The following is a 17,245-nucleotide window of genomic DNA, read 5'->3' on the forward strand; positions in this document are numbered from 1 at the left end:
AGTGGCATAGCCGGGGGTATTTACTCCCTCCCCCTCGAAATCATACCCTTGGTAGTGCATGTGGGAGAGGGAAACAAGGTTGAAATCCTCCTCCCCATGTAAAGTTCCCATAGAACCCCTCCCAAAATATTTTTCTGCCTACGCTGCTGCATGGTGCACATTGCATACACAAACATGAATGATATTTATACTATGCCCACTATTGAGAGAATGTAGAGCTAATGCCTCCACTAATGTGCTACAAACATTTCATACTGCATGGTACATTAAATAATATACACGGTGTCTCAAAAGTAATGAGACACCCAGATAAGATGAAACAGTTTGGTAGAGAGTGATCTGACTTTAGAGAAGAGATAAGCCTCCTTAGCCATTTCACCAACATGGTAGCCACCTTGGATTCATTTCAAGTTTCTCTTTAAATGGGAAGCTGTGTGTGTGGCACAAATTGACACAAAGGGGTGTGTGTGACAAATTTGAGCAGCCCAAAAGTTATCCTAATGAGTAAACAGATATTTTTCACAAACATTGGACATGTATAGCAGATTCTGAGTATTGTTCTCTGTGGTGCAGACAAGCAAAGTCAAGAAGTGGGAGCTACACTGGCAGTTCTTCTGGCTCTCGTAGCAGGTGTGTTCTACTCTACTTTTTTTTTCTTTGTTCTTTGCATGGATTGGAGATTGTTAATGGGCACAAACTTTTCTTTTTGCTGAAAATCAAATGAGGGTTAGACTACAAACACCAATCAGTGGTATTCCACTATAGAAATTCTATGTACAAAGAGCTCAGAAATTCAAATTTTATTGTTTATGCAGTTTCTTGTAGAAAAATCTGGTGTCTAGTATTGTTATGTGGTAATGCATGACAATGAGGAAATACATGTAGCTGATTGGCTACATTGTGCTTAAGCACTCTGCAAAATTTTCAGACTTGTGATTCAAACTTCAGAATTAATGATGTGATAAATATTCAAACATATATGTTAGATGATATATGATATATATGATATAACTGATATATTTGTCGAATGCAGTTTTACACACAGTGACATACGTTGGTAAATGTGCATGCTGCCAAAGTTGCTACAAAATTCAAGCCTGCTCTCACTTCATTGGGTAGTGTACACAACAAATGTGCTGCTGGTGGCATCCTGCAGTGTTGCCCTTGCATTGCTGTTCTTATTACCATTTACAACACAGTTGTGCAGCATGAGTGTTTTCAGTGTTAGTTTAAAGGACTGTGCTAAACATGCATTCCTAAACCAGGCCCATAGTCTATCTACCTATTCTCCAATGGTCTTGCTTAGAAATACTTTACATCTGTGAAACCTCCAGTGCGGTAGGAGCTTGGACAGGCCCACTTCAGCATAAGAGACTTCTACAATGTGTCTAGGTTGAAGCACGTCTTGGAAGGTTTTCGTAGGTGGCTTCGCCACACGAGCTGAACAGGGATGTACACGTCATCTTATCAACAGTGTCATTTACTTTTAACTATAGTCTCAGGCAACGTGAAATGTGGCCTTGAATGAGTGTTCGAGCCATTGTCTCATTGCTCGTCTGCTCGCTGCTGTAACCTGCGGAAACAGACCAGCATGAGAATACAGATAACTTTTAAGCACTGCTGTTCATAGAATAAAAGAATAACAGGAGGCTAGTTCCATCTCAAATCGAGCAAGGAGTGAAATCTTGGGTTTGGGATAGAATTGAAAAAAATATATGTTGTAGTTACAAGTCAGTGGTGCAAAATAAATGGTTTTTAAAAATTCTGCGTCAGGTGGTTCAGGAGCTAGGAGAAGAGGAAGAAAATACCTCTCCGAGGTCATCGTTGTCACGTGCGAGTTTGAGGGCCTCTTGCAGCGGCGCTTTTTTGGTGCATGATACTGATATTTTTTTCTGACCACAGCTCAAATGGTGTACAATGAGTCACTACATTTTCGGTGTTCCAATGATTTTGGTTTACCCGGGAAAAAATTCCAAAGTTCAGCCGCTGCATCAAAAAGCGCCAAATTCACGACCATATTGTGGGTGATCTAAACAACCGATGAAGTATAGCCTTATACCGCTGTATTGCTTGTTTATAGGGCTACCGAATGGTACTCACCTCGTCGCTCCATAAGGCTTGTAACACAGGCTACCCTGGCTCGAATGAGGCAATACCTCGGAAAAATGGCAAATTTCCGAGTGTTTTACCTCAAAAACCCCGCTAAAGATTGGCCCAAAATTGGATATATTATAGGTGAATCTATTGACTGCATACAGCAAAAAAATGGAAATTGGTATTTTATCGGTATTAGCGTGGCGATTTTTTTTGGAAGCGACGTCACCGAGGGTGAACAAGCCTGGACTCCCCACCGTGAATGACGCGGAAAGCGAACCTTACGACTGGAGTTCCGAGATGAACGTTTTCCTCTCAATAAATTGCTCTCTTTTGTGTCACCTCCGCTTTCTGTATCCAAAACATTGTTTTAAACTGCAGATAAATATTGGACGGTGCAGTAGGTTCCACGTTGTTCGTGGAACCTGCACAGGCACTTGATAGATGAATACCACATTTCTTCCACATGTTAACATATATTGCACTTGGGGTTGCGTACATGGTCATGTTGATCATATACACATGTCCGTTTTCTTCACAGTCACTTTCGACGTCTTTTGCGCGTCACACTTCTCCCATACAAATGACGAGCGAAGACCTGGAACAGGGCGCACGCAGTCCCACTGCGTTTCTTTCGTTTGCCTGAACTCTTCCACCGCGTTCCGCGCTAAATGAATAAGGCATACTCTTGACAGCTTTTCCGACAAGATATGCACAAACTCGGCTGCAGTTTGTACGACTTGTGTCGCTGGTGAGCGCAGGTTATGAAGTGTTGCCGTATGCTTGACTACGCCTCCAATACCATCGCATGCATTCTTTCCATGCCCTGGAGCTGAAAAGACCCACTTCTTCAGTGCAGTGTTTCTCTTCATTTCATAAAGCTGAAAGCGATTCTTGAAATGTGCACTAGCTCCATCGGAGATGTACACTACGCTGCCGTAGATGGGCCTTCTCATCGATGACGTCGTCTATGTTGCGGATGGAAAGTAGTGCTGCGGCGGTATCATGCCGTGTGTCGTCACTAACTACTGCATAGCTCTGAGTACTTCCGGCTGATATCGTGACTACGCATGTGAGTGTGGAAATCTGCTTCTTCCAATGATAGCGTTGGATCTCCTTAGGCAGAATGACAGTCCAGTTTTCAGCAAAGTCGAAGTGAAAGACTACACTTCCTGGTTTCACGCAGAGCTTCTCCCTCCATATTGCCTCACGCTGAACCCGTCTGATGTAGCTGTGAGTTACAAAGCACGTTGTCCAATGTCTAACGAGATTGAAAAAGGTTTCGATGGGAACAAGTTTCTTCACAAGCCCTCCAGATTGCCACAGTGCCACCTCTAAATTGTCAATTTCTTCTGAAAGGTGCAGGCTCTCGGGAGTAACGCTTTCGCTGCCAGGGCATGTGTCGCAGTCACCAAGAAAGCAAGAACTTGATGGCTGTTGACAGATCCACATGGCTATGAGGTACTCTGCTGTTACAACTATGTCTGATGCGGTGTTGATGGCAACGAGACAGAGGTCAAAATTAGCGCAATAGGTGCACACACATTCTTCTTTGCATGGGCTGCAGCTAACCCATTTCGGTCGTAATGAATAGAACTTTGTTCGGCTGAGCTTGATGTTTGAATAAGCAGCTTGGAAAAGTTGGTATGCCTCACGTATGGACCGAGTCATGTAGCATTTTGTTTTGCTGACTTTTGATCCTCCTACACGCACTTGCACAACATCTCTGGATCGAGGGCTTTGAACCGAACAATCAAGGTCGTCGTTTGTAAAGAATTCCAGGGCTGTGTTGATGTGCCCCTGGCGAAGTGAGTGGCTTTGGTACGGATCTGGTGAAGCCCATGCGTGCTTTTCCAACCGAAGTTTCTTTGACTTGCGCACCATATACGAGGGTGGTTCCATAAGTTTCCGGCCCGAGGTAGAACATGGGCGCGAATTTGAAAATGCGACTAAGGACGCATGGTGCCATCTGTTGGAGGGCCGGAGCACCACCCTCAACCCTCTCCATGCTTTTGTCGGTTGGAGGGCGGCATTTCAAATAGCCAGGGTGCACTCTTCAGTTAAAATGAAAAAAATCGAGTACCGCGCTGTGATAAAATTCTTGACAAAAGAGGGACTTTCGCCTAAAGAAACTAAAGCGTGACTGGACAACGTGTACAGGGAAGCCTCTCCGGCGTACACAACGGTAAAAGACAGGGCTAAGCAGTTTCGACTGGGGCGAGAGTCCATTGAAGACGATCCACGCGATGGTCGTCCAGTGGAAGTAGTGACACAAGAAAATTTGTCTCTTGTCAAGGAGGAAGTGCTGAGCGACAGGCGTCTGAAGGTGAAGGAAATCTCAGAAAGGCTGGGGCTTTCCAAAGCAACCGTTTTTCGCATCATCGGCGAGGGCCTTCACATGAAAAAGGTCAGTGCGAGATGGGTGCCACGACTTATCTCGTCAGTTCAAACGCAACAGCGCGTCATCTGTGCCAGAGAGTTTTTGGAGCTCTGTTAAGAGAACGAAGAAGAAATATTGAAGTCAATTGTCACAGGGGATGAGACTATGGTGCTCTACTGTGATCCCCTTTCTAAAAGGGAGTCGATGGAATGGCGCAAACCAGGAGAAGCACCCCCAAGAAAAGCCAAGGTCACACAATATTTCACACAAGTCACACAATGTTTCGTCTCTATGACTATTAAAAGTTGGTCGGGCCGGAAACTTATGGAACCACCCTCGTAACTTGTAGCTTCTGGAATTACGCCGAGGATCTTCTTTTCTGACCATAATGAGGGGAGCAGTGTTAAAATCCGACAGCGCTCTTGGAAGGACGTGCTTGATTCATAAGCGGTTCTCATGTTGTATGTCCATTCGCTGCACTCCGCGCAATCACTTCTTGATGTACCAGGAACCGCAATCCTAATCATTCCGCAATCGTTCCAGCAGGTTGTGGCTCACTCACCTTCGCGCTAAAATATTGGAAACAGTTCCTGCACAGGTGGTCCCTTTCCTACACTGTTCTGGCTTCTGCACAAGAAAGAAGTTTCCTCACGGCTGCGACACCAATCTCAGACACAGAGCGGAAATCCTTGTTGTGGAGTACTTTCTCCTTATGAATGAGACGATAGTCAGCACAATACACACGGTCTGTGCTGTACATCAAGGATACCATGATCCCAGCTTGCGAGGGCTATACTTTCCAACACCAGTCAAGGGGCAAACAACACAATTTTGCACGGGCAACAACAGGGATAATGAAAAACAGACTGACAGCGCAAACCTGATGAAACCTGGCAAACATGGCGCGCTTTAATCCCATTAGTACCGGTCATCTATCTTATCACCACCGCATCAGAGACAAGTCGTAAAACTGTGCATGTGTACGTGCGCGCGGGGGACAGTAGAGTCTGCGCAAGCGTCACAGTTTTAACGTAGCGAATTTTGGCCTTGAATGTGTAACAGACTGGTGTTCCTCCATGCTTTTGAAGCGCAGAGCGCACTGAGGCTCACCGAAAATTCTAGCGACCGCACTGCAATTCTCAGGCCTGTACATACCTGTCACAATGCATACCCAAGCGCAATAAGTATGTTATAAGTATGTATAAACATGTGAAAGAAGTTGCTTTCACGGGCTCACTCAGCTGAGCGCCTGTGCAGAGTTCCACGAACAACGTGGAAGCTACTGCACAATCCACTATTTATCTGCAGGCTAAAATAATCTTTAGGTAGGGCCTGACTTTTTCGGGTTTTATTTTTGGCCAAATTCGGGGGGTAAATATCGGGTGATATTTTTCATTCGAAAATTCGGGTGTATTCGGGTTAAATCCTGTTACGGCATATTCTGTCGTCAGGAATTCGGGTGATTTTTTTTTTGTTTAATAAAAATTTGTCTTAACATGGAACTGATGTTTAGCAATGTTATCAAACTTTATTTTAATGCACGCTTATGAGTGTGCCACGCGACCCTTATGTTTTCGGGTAGATTCGGGTTAAACCCGACTTTTACACATTTCGTTCGGGGGGTAAATATCGGGCGGATACGGGTTTAACCCTAAAAAGTCAGGCCCTATCTTTAGGTTACAGCAAACGAGGATGACACAAAAGAGAGCAATTTATTGAGAGGAAAACGTTGAGTTCGGAACTCCAGTCGGAAGGTTCGATTTCCGCATCATTCACGGCGGGGAGTCCAGGCTTGTTCTCTCTCGGTGACGTCGCTTCGAAAAAAAATCGCCACGCTAATATCAATAAAATACGAATTTCCATTTTTGTGCTGTATGCAGTCAATGGACTCACCTATAATATATCCAATTTTGAGGCAATTTTTTAGTGGGGTTTTTGAGGTAAAGCGCTGGGAAATTTGCCATTTTTCCGAGGTATTGCCTCATTCGAGCCAGGGTAGCCTGTGTTATAAGCGATATGGAGCGACGAGGTGAGTACCATTCGATAGCCCTATAAACAAGCAATACAGCGGCATAAGGCTAAACTTAATCGGTTGTTTAGATCACCCACAATGTGGTCGTGAATTTGATGCTTTTTGATGCTGTGGCTGAACTTTGGAATTTTTTCCCGGGTAAACCAAAATCATTGGAAAACCGAAAATGTAGTGACTCATTGTACACCATTTGATCTGTGGTCAGAAAAAAATATCAGTACCATGCACCAAAAAGTGCCGCTGCAAGAGGCCCTCAAACTCGCACGTGACGACGATGACTTCGGAGAGGTATTTCCTTCCTCTTCTCCTAGCTCCTGAACCGCCTGACGCAGAATTTTTAAAAACCGTTTATTTTGCATCACTGACCCGTAACTACAACATATATTTTTTGCAATTTCATCCGAGAACCAAGATTTCACTCCTTGTTCGATTTGAGATGGAACTAGCCAGGAATATGTTTCATTGCTTCAGGGGTGCAAATGCATGCCATGCAGTTAGTTTCATTATTGACAGCATAGCTGTGAATAAGATGTCCCCTTTTCACCTGTGGAATCACTGCCGCACCGTACGCCTATCTCTGGCACATATAGAGCAGCTGGTGTTCATAGCAGTGAGGAACTGTTTCTGAAGTTCATTGTAGCAATCTCATTCTGTTAAGTACTTCTGTTCAGGTATGTTATTGGAAAGGTAAAAAGTTATCTTTTGTTAATCAAATATTTGAAATTTGAAAATTTGATAGATGTGCATTAACTATGTGAACTTAATGGATGCGCCTAGTACTTGATTCCATTTGATAGTTATTCAGAACAATTTGTATTCCATTTAATCCCAGAGTTGGTTCTCTGCACACCTCAGTTTAGCATGATGGAAAGGCTGAGGCTGAACCACACAGACAAACACAAAGTGATGGTGTGACGTAGGCTGTCCGATTATATCTACAGCGTAACAACAAATCTTTCTATTTGTGTGGTATGCAGGCACTAGTGAAGAAAAGTACATCAGGAGATTACGTTGAGAAATAAATGTAAATGTGTTTTCCACTCACGAATGGGTGGCCCTTTCTGTGCACTGAAAATTCCCGACTCAAAGCAACTGTGCGGGCTAGTTGGTACATAGTAACAAGAGTACCAAACCAATAAACTTCAGTTGCTAGTCAGCGCTTAGTTTGTCTGCATCTTGTCCCGTTCTTCTGTTTCCTCATGTCCTGTCTCACCCCTCACATTTATGAAGCCTTCAAGAGGTACAGCACTGCCTTTTGCTCAGTCACTGCAGCTCTGTGTCATCCAACTTATAGTGAGCAGGTTTAATAGTTAAGCACATTGTTGCAGCAAAAGAAATTGTGAGTGCAGATCCCTCATACTTAAGGATTTTACTGCAGTTTATTCCCACAGTGACACTTCTTGCTTATACTTCCTTAGGGGTAAATTTCGTTAGTCACTCATCGTATGCATCTTGCAACTTTTTTTATCTGTTAACCGATAGAATATTTTACTTCACTTCAGAATGTACAGTCTCAGCATCATGGAAGGAACTTTGAACAGCACAATAATTGTCATTCTTGTTCCAGAAAACCCCAAATTAATCATGCAGGGTTCGCACAGGGCCTTGAAAACTCTTGAACCTGAAAGGTCATATTTCAAGGCCTTGGAAGCCCTTGGATATGGATCGACTGTTGAAAAAAACCTTGAATTCTTTGTGTGTTTCTTCACAATAACTCATTTAACGAACAACGCAACACTATGGTTTCAAGTATCCCCTAGGTCTTCTTCCTGAATTAGCCATTCCGTACAAATGTGTTCACCTATTACACCAAATGTAAACCGGTGTTGCTCCTCCTCTGGCCACACTGGGAACTCCAAACATGTCTAGTACTGCCCGATAGCATTTCTTCTAAATGTCGTCTGAAAACTCTTTGTACGGAAACTAACATTGCCCTTGTCTGCACGTGTGTCCACCTTCGTCCGCGTGTTCACCACGCACTTTCTTTTCAATCCTGTCTTACTTTATTGACAGTTAGTGACGTTGCTATGAAATATGCATATGTATTAAGTTGAAATGAGTGAATATGCCTGGAAAGCATCATGGCGAACACATGAAAGCTGTCGTCGCTGTATGTACAGGGTGTGTTACATAATACTGACCAAAATGTTCTTAAATTCGTGGTCTGTTTTTCTTTGAGAAAAGTCTTTGAATATATCTGTTGCTGATGGGGCCTACTCAAAGGTGGTGGTGTATCAGTAATTAGTGCAGCTGTCTCATTCTTGTCACTGTTTTGTAGTGTTGGGGGTGAACATAGCGGAGTGCATGTCACCAAAATAGCGTAGCTCTGGCTCGACACAAACATAGATTTTATGGTTTTCTAGAGGCGGCTACATGATATTCCAAATGAAATATGTGAATAAAACAATCAGACGGCATCTTTATACGCTATGCAAGTAGGTCAGCCTTTCGCGCAGCCCCTTAGCTTTTTCCTTACCCCTCGTGCACGTGGAATGATGTCATTGGATCGATCTCAAATAAGGTACCACAGCAACTACACGTGAGGCCCATGTTACTTCATCTTTTTCACCATAATGTTGTGGCCCATCTGCGAATGCCCCCTTATTGTTCCCTCCTGAGTGGACAGACGCTTTGTCACGTGCTTTTTCCAACCTTTTCTTTCTCACATGTGCAGAGTTACTGTCGTAGCATATTGACACACACGTGCCTACTTAACAAACGAGCAATGCAAAATAACGTTGTCTGTAGTGTCGGGTGAGCCCCTTTGCAGAGAGTATGGCATAGATGCAGGCCAGCTGGTGCACAAACTCCAGAGACTGTGTGTATTTGAGTCCGGTACCAACTTGTCCCACGCTCACTTGCATTGCTGAGACTGCTACTTGTGCTATTATGCATCACAGACAGAGTAATCATAACCAAGCCATAACAGTCTGCACTGAATAACATGAAAAATATTAAAGGTCAGAGGACCCGAGTTAAACAATGTTTCTGAACCGACATTTGAACTGGTAACTAAAATTTCTCCAATTGGCTCAGTTCAGCTCCCAGTTAGTGGCAGCAGTATCAGTTTGGTTCTGTTCCAGATGAGCCAAAAGGTAACGGTTATTGCACTCCAGTTGTTCCCCTTTGCACGCTTCTGCTTGTACGTGACGTGCGAGTAGTCCCGCTTTCTCTTCTCCCCATTTGTGAAGGTGTGGTGCCTTATTGGCTGGACTCCAAATAAAGGGGAACACAAGTTTTCATGTCAACTGTGTGTGTGGTCTTGACGCCAGTGAAGCAAAATAACCAAATAATGACCACATGCTTGATGAGTTGCCCTTTATATGGCTGGCTGTGCCTTTCTTCTGTGCAGTCACTCTTCTTTAGCCTATTACAAAGTAACCATACACTTTATTTGTACATGATTTATGCAAATGTTGCCTGGTCCTAACCAAGTCGTACTAGGGGGGGCACACCAACCCCCCCAAGCGCATCCACTCGTCGTCACGTTTTACTGATGCTCGAGCTACGTCATAATGGACAAGACAAGGTGGAAATAAGGGTCTCACCTCCACCACAGAGACAGCCGCGCGGGAGCTTCACCCATAGCACAACGGAATCCCTACACCAAAGCGGACTACTTGCGGAGCTGCGCCGCTGGTGTCATTGGTGTATTTGTTGTACAGCAGATTAGTAAAGAAACTAAAGACCCATTTTTGAGGAGGATAAAATGTTGCAGTGTGTTGTTTATATCAGTAACATTGTTCTTAATTTTGCAGGTCCAGCTCTTCAAGAACACCATCAAGATCACGGTCTCGTAGCTATTCACAGAGCCGTAGTATTAGTATTGATAGTGTTTCATCAGCATCAAGTTCTTCTGGAAGGAGGCCAGGTCGAGGAGGAGCTCCTGTGATGGCAAGGAACCCATCCCCACCCAAAAAATGTGAGTGTTCATTAACAGTATTAGTATAGGAACTTGAGACGACATGGTGAAATTAATTGTTAGCATTTTGTGAAGCAGCTGAGGCTAAGAAACGGCCAGCACCATCAGCTCCTGTGTCATCGTTACCTCTGGATATGGACATTCCGCTTCCACCCATCTACAGAGATCCTGTTTCTTGCGTGCCTGAAATAGTTCAGTGTGACAGCAAAGGAGACTCGCCACGGTTGAAAGAGTTGATGAAGCAACAGCAGCAACTGCAGCAGCAGCAGCAGCTGCAGCTGCAGCAGCAACAGCAACAACAACAGATTATTCAACACAAGCCTCAGATAAAGCTTACACTCATCAAGAAGGTAACTTCCTGCTTGTACCGTTAGCTTTTAAATCATAAGCCATTAAGTAGCTTTTCACTCTGATGCAAGCAGTAACGCTCTGTGAGTAATTGGAAACTTAATGTTTGTATAATTTGGGGGAGAGGAGCAGTCAGCCGGCTCAAAATTGGCGGCACGGTGCCCTGAGGGGAAGGAAACTTTGACGTGTGTGAGAGGAAAGTGGGGAAATTATTATGGTGCAGGGGAGAGAGGGGTGTAATTCCTCATGCTCCAGGATTTCAGAACACCGGATTGTGAACTACCTACCACAGAAAGCGTGCAACTTTCCCTCAGTAGCCATCACTAGGAAGTGCCCGGTACCACAACAACTGCTCGGGTAGTTGGAAAAGTTGCCCTCATGTTGAAAACTTCTAGGTTATAGAACTCCAATATCACCTGTGTGTGTGTGTCTCTCTCTCTCTTCAAAATAATTCTACAAAGTTCTCAACTGCTTGTTATTGAGGTTGCTGAACCTCTATCGTATGTTTTGAGCATAAACATGTAAAACGTGTGTGACCCTGTGAGTTTTGTTCTTTCCTATAGTCACTTCCCCTGTCAATGGTTAAAAAGGAAGAGGCTCCTGCTCAGAAGAATGGGGACAAAGGTAAACTTGTAATAAATTTGCAATTATATCATTTGAATAAGCTGGCAACTAAAGTCGTATCACTTAGAAGGGTATCAATCCAGTTTTTTTTTTTTTTTTTTTTTTCTAATGGAATTAAAAGTGTTGTTCAAATTCAAGGCGCTTCCAGGATTGCCTGGTGTTTCAAACCTAGTTGAAACCTCCTTGAACTAAACATGCTGCCTTTTTCTTATCATCTAGCCCACTAACAGACTAGAACAGAAGTAAAATGAAAATTGTGCATTTTCATCCCTGATTAATATCACCTGCATGCACCTTTGTCTGCTTGGTCACAACAGCTCATGACTATTTATCTCCCACAGCTTAGGTGAATCATCTTTGTATCGGCATTGTCCAAGCCTGCCTTGTTTCACTTAGCTTGTGCTACCAAAGTCCATCATGTGTCAGTCTCATCTCCCTGGGCCACATCAGTGTTGAGGGCAACTCGTTACTGTAACTAAGTTACTTTTTTAGTAATTGTTACTTAACTCATTACTTTTGAGTTCCAGTAACTTCTCGAGTAACTCATTCCTTTTTAAGGTAGCTTCGTAACTTTGCTATCATGGAAATGCTGAGAACTCAAGCGTGCATTCCAAGTAACTTGAAAGGAACGTGTTACTTTTCCAAAGTAACTTGAAAACTTCAAGTTAGTTGTAGCTTGTAACTTTTTAGTATTTAGTTACATGTTTTACACTGTAACTTAACTTGTAAAGAGTTCCTTTTGTCAAGTCGCTTCCACCCCTCTGAGCCATATCACCCGTGGTTGCTGTACACCTATGATGAGCTTCATAATATACATAGTCATTTCAACACTGCAGGTATTCTTAGACTTATCGTAGAAAAGGGCTAGGTGTTTACTTACTATCAGCAGGCTGTCAACCTTGGGGAAGTGTGATGTATGTTTTTACTTGAAACATTTTTGGTCCAGGAAATAGTGATTGAGTCGTAAAATGACTAAGTTTGACTTTCTATCCCTCTGTGCAGTGTCACGGAAGAGGACGTCTCCAGAAAAGACTCCGGGGCCACCAAGTGACGAGTCCCCTCCACAGGGTGTTCGCAGGTCAACCACTCTACGTCGTGAAGAGTTACTCAAGCAGCTCAAGGCTGTGGAAGATGCCATCGCTCGCAAGAGAGCTAAATTTAGCTAGCTATTACCATCAGTTTATTTTTTGTGTACATAAAAAGCTCTCAGTCCTGCTTTCTGTATTTAGTGCTGCTGCCTATCGTATCCAAAAGTTGTCCACTTGAGAGCTAATACACTGTTGCAAGAGACACGCACTGTCCATGCAGACATTCCATATGAAGGAATGTTCTGTGATAGCTCTAAAGGTAGACTTTTTGGCACGCATCATTGGTCATTCGAGTGTGAGGGAAATCCTGAACCTACATTAAAATTTTGTACATGGGAACATGAGTGTTGTGTGTTTTTGCCTTGTTTTTACGCATGAAGTAACTTATCGTGAGTCTACGATGAGAAGTGAATTGGTTGAGGTTTCTGTAATTGCACTTACATTTTCTACCTGTTTATTTGTAGTCTGGCAATTGGACCTACTGCATATGGTATAAACTATCATTAAAACCAAGACAATGTTACTGTGCCATGAATGTGAGTCATATTTATCTGCCAATTTCAGTAAGGAATGGTGTTTGAAACATGCATGGTTGCACAAAGTTGCAAGTAGCAGCAAGGTGATATGTGGCAACTGTTCCATTTTGCTACATTGCCACACACTTTTTTTTTTAGCAAAGTAGTATATTTGCAAAGTGATCCCTAGGGTCATTTCAAGGCAGCAAATAAATGTGCTGCAAGTTCAAGTAGCCTTTAATACATTTATTTTTTCTGTTTTACCTTGAACACACAGGGATGTAGTATTAGGTCTCTTCAATTTGCCCTGCACCTCCGGCACTAGTTCAGGGGAGTGCCAATGTGGTGCAAGCGCGTGTGCTGACAACTGAGACACTGCAAGTGTAGGTTCAGCACTAACGCTGCGAAGTCACTTCCAAAACGAAAAAACGAGTGCAGGAGCAGGCTGGTCGTCTGCTGTCCGCACCGCAGCCACTGTAATGTTATTTGTGCTTGTTTTTCCTTTCATATATGCTGTTTGTGTGTGTTGTGCTTCATTCGCTTTAGTAGTCATTCGAATAAGTGTTTGTTATGGCTCTGTACCTGTAAGTGGTGAGTGGAAGACGTATGCATTCTACTTGCTTGCCCGAAAGGAAGGGAAGATCGTAATCGTGTTCCCGGCTGTCACGAGAACATTATGGCAGATACTACGAACACGAGCTTGTCCTGTTTTTCCTACTTGGTCCTTCATCTCTTTATATTTTTATTAAAGAATGATTCTCAGCCGCTGCAAAGCTTGCGTCATTTGCCGCAGTGAAGACAAGCTTAATAATTAACGCTCCCCGTGCAGCCGGGAATTTGAGTAATCCGTTCGGTTAGGTCGGAAAATATAAAAACATTATCCCACGCGTTTTTTGCGACCACGCAACTTCACTGACTGCTGCATCCACTGTCTTGCTGCAGGAAAGAACCGTCAGCGTACTAACATCCATGCCACCGACGCGGACACCTGTCGTCTGCTCCACGTGCACTCGTACTGCACTTACTAAGCGCATTCATTTCACTTGCACTGGACTGCACTACCTTGGACTCCACGCAAGACGGGTTTTCGGGAGCTACTTTCCAGCTGAAAGTAACTTTATTAGTAATGCCTTTCTTTTCAACAGGAAAGTGCAGCACGCGGATAACCCAGTTCAGATCTGGTGCAGGAGGTGCAAGCGAAAAGAATGCACCGACTATCCAGCAAGTGCAGGCCGGCCGTGCACTCGTGCAGAACTAGTGCTGCACCATTACAAAACGAATACAAGAGTGTGGAGGGCGCGCGCGACACTCGCAAAACGAATATACGAAGGTGTTGCACCGCCTATAGTTCATGGAGTGCAGCCAAATCGAAGATACCTGCAGGAGGCGTTGGTTCACGAAAGGTACAGGGTACAGGCTTGATCGGCATATGGGAATGAAATGCTTCTGTGATGTCAACATGTCATCTGGGAAGTCGTGGGAATTTAAATCTTTCTGAACCGCTATGCCCCTTGTGGGGCGCTTTAGATTCCCATAAATATACTGCAAATAACCCTTCAACAGGAAAGGCAATGATTCATGAAAGGTGCATTTTACTGTGTATGTAATGTTTTCGTTCCTGGGTTTTGTGCACTTGAAATCACCAGGCTGCCCTTGATATGTAACAACTCCAATAAAGAGGTTAGTTTTTATTGATAGCACTTCCTGCACTAATATAAATCTACTTCTAGCTTAGTGGTCACAGTTGCCGGTGGTGCAGACTTCATGGTAAATCTGGTGTGCTTCTTGTACACCTTTTTCGGCAGCATACTTGATGAGATTCTTTGCTTCACTGTAAAGAAACAAATGTCATGCAAAACTCTCTAGCCACTGGAATATAGGTGTGTGTGCCGTGCCTGTATGTGGGCATGGAGTTCTTGTGGATAAAGATGCATGTGGAATGTAACAGACATGGCCATCTTTCAAACTGCACGGAACTCTGCAAGGTTATGCCCACAAGCATGCCGTCATCAGTGGGCTAGTTATAGAAGACTAGATGTAAAAGGAAGTGGCCAGCTCTTATCAGATTTTCAGTGGTAACAAGTCATATTGGTGGATTGCACAGTAATTGTGTCTTGTACAGTTGTTAAATTTTGCACACCAGCTTGATAATCCAAATGATTTCGTTTCGTTTACTAAGACCCTTAAAGGCCTGAGGCCATTATATGAGAGGAAACCTGCCACTATCAAGTTCACGTAAAGAACATGTTAGAATACAAACAAACCCTCCTTGAAGGAAACCAAGGATCTGCGACCTGTAGCTCAGCAACACTGCTTTCATGAAGTTAATATGAAAGGAATGCATTGAAGTTGTTTAGAAGCACAATAAAATAAGAAGAATATTTCTGCCACTCTTGTAACTTTCATGATGCGCAGTCAGTCTTACGTCTGATGGTTTGATGGAGTAATAACTAAAACCAAACAATTAGGCGCACTGCTGTTGTGTCATGAGCCATAAGTCAGTGTCCCGATCGGGACAGTGGCGGATGCAGGATTTTTCTAAGGGGGAGGGGGGGGGGGGGGTACGCCTTGGACAGCATGCTGTTACATTGTCAAGGTCAATTGAAACTCGATGTAACGATGAAGGGGGGTCAGGACATCAGGACCCCCCCCCCCCCCAAATCATAGGTCACCTTCCGCTTGGGGCAGCACAAACGTGGAACCCCTCCTCCCGTAGCACTGTCTAAAAATTTAATAATAGTGAGGTAATCTGTACAATTTACGTATGTGGGGCTCATATTTAACTACGCGCGCATAGTAGGTATTTTTGTTCCATAAATGTTCTGCACTTCAAAGCTGTACCGAAAAATCTTAATCATTATCAAATCCTAATCTTAGTGCTTAACTCTGCAATAATATAATAAAGATATGTCCCTGATAGGTACACATGCAATATTGTCAGGTATTTAGAAGACATCATGTGGAACTTTCGAAATTATCTTCAATGGAAGCCTTTATAATGCCCCTTTCCCTTTAAAAATCAACAACAGTCTCTAGACCAACGATAGCATATATATGGAATGGAAGAGCTCGATAATAAATATGCCAGGAGGAGTAGAAATTAAGATTACAAGCTGTGATACAAATTCGCACAAAAAGTACAAGAGCTACTTCCCTCGGCTGGCAATCTGTGACGTCATCCTACCCGCAAAAAATAAATCGCGCGCCTTCTTTCTTTTTGTGGTTTATTTACCGACCCGCATCCGACGCAGAGCTGTCGACCGGCTCCTTGCTCCCGCGCCCTAGCAGACGATTTCCCCGCAGCGAATAACAGTACGCGGACGCGCTGATGTCACAACACGCCAGAAGGAGTTGGGAGTTAACACACCTCTCCAGCGACTTCCAAGGGCGCGTCATCTGAAGGGACACATGAACCACTCTCTCTCACTCATCCAACCCTTTCACTCTTACATTTTTCTCACTCATACACACAATCATACGACGGGATCGACGCAAGCGGCAACTGTTGAACATGAGAGAACTGATGTTCTGAGGCTGGAACAACATAGAAAGGACAAACACATACAAAGCCTCAAATTGCCTAAGAAATTAACGATGAAAGATGGAAGTCACTGAAAAGGTTAGCCAGCTGTAGGACTCGAACCCACATCTTCTGGATCGGTAATCCAGGAGTTGGGAGAGTTATCGCCGCTGAGCGCATTCTTATAAACGACTTTTCTCAGGAAATATATGCTTCCCAAATGAAAATTTTTGTGTGACAGCTAGTTCCTGAAGGTAGTACGTGTGTTCATATCATGTGTTAAAAAATATATGTTCGAGGTGATGAGAAGTACTTAAAATACCAAGTAAATTTCTAATTCCGTACTTTATGCTGCTTTCTCCAGTACTTTGTCATGAAGTACGTATTCAAATGTCCAACTGGTAACGCGAAGACAAAATTCCTTCGAGCTCGGAACCTGGAAGCCTGCCCATAAATGTTTCGTTTGCGACTGCAGCATGTAGCACGAAGAACAACGAGAGTTCTTGCACGAAAACAATGGTCGTAGTTGACCTGTAATACGCGCTAGAGAGGATTTTGATTAGAACGACACCCTCGAAAACGGAGCCCATCCGTTTAGCTAGCCTCGTTTTCCCACAAGGCGGATTTTTTGGGGCGTTGGTGGAAATTAAATTGCGCTATGATAAGACATCGACATCGTAAGACATCGTTTTTCGAAAACATTTTGCACGGTCGCTCCCAAT

General features: G+C 43.7%; 2 protein-coding genes across 2 annotated transcripts in view; one reads left to right on the forward strand and one right to left on the reverse strand.

Moving 5' to 3' along the window:
* The window catches only part of LOC135377748 (zinc finger CCCH domain-containing protein 18-like), a 40,039-nt gene extending 27,207 nt beyond the window's left edge, over positions 1–12,832 (forward strand). Inside the window, exons 18-22 of the mRNA XM_064610392.1 lie at positions 574–630; positions 10,265–10,428; positions 10,507–10,778; positions 11,340–11,400; positions 12,403–12,832. Coding sequence (XP_064466462.1) covers positions 574–630; positions 10,265–10,428; positions 10,507–10,778; positions 11,340–11,400; positions 12,403–12,566 — 718 coding nt within the window. The 3' untranslated portion in view covers positions 12,567–12,832. The remainder of the gene's footprint in view (positions 1–573; positions 631–10,264; positions 10,429–10,506; positions 10,779–11,339; positions 11,401–12,402) is intronic.
* Positions 12,833–14,678: 1,846 nt separating this feature from the next.
* Positions 14,679–17,245, reverse strand: part of LOC135377751 (secretory immunoglobulin A-binding protein EsiB-like) — an 11,261-nt gene continuing 8,694 nt past the window's right edge. Inside the window, exon 5 of the mRNA XM_064610398.1 lies at positions 14,679–14,834. Coding sequence (XP_064466468.1) covers positions 14,735–14,834 — 100 coding nt within the window. The 3' untranslated portion in view covers positions 14,679–14,734. The remainder of the gene's footprint in view (positions 14,835–17,245) is intronic.

This window comes from Ornithodoros turicata, chromosome 1, assembly GCF_037126465.1.
Source record: "Ornithodoros turicata isolate Travis chromosome 1, ASM3712646v1, whole genome shotgun sequence".
Lineage (NCBI taxonomy): Eukaryota > Metazoa > Arthropoda > Arachnida > Ixodida > Argasidae > Ornithodoros > Ornithodoros turicata.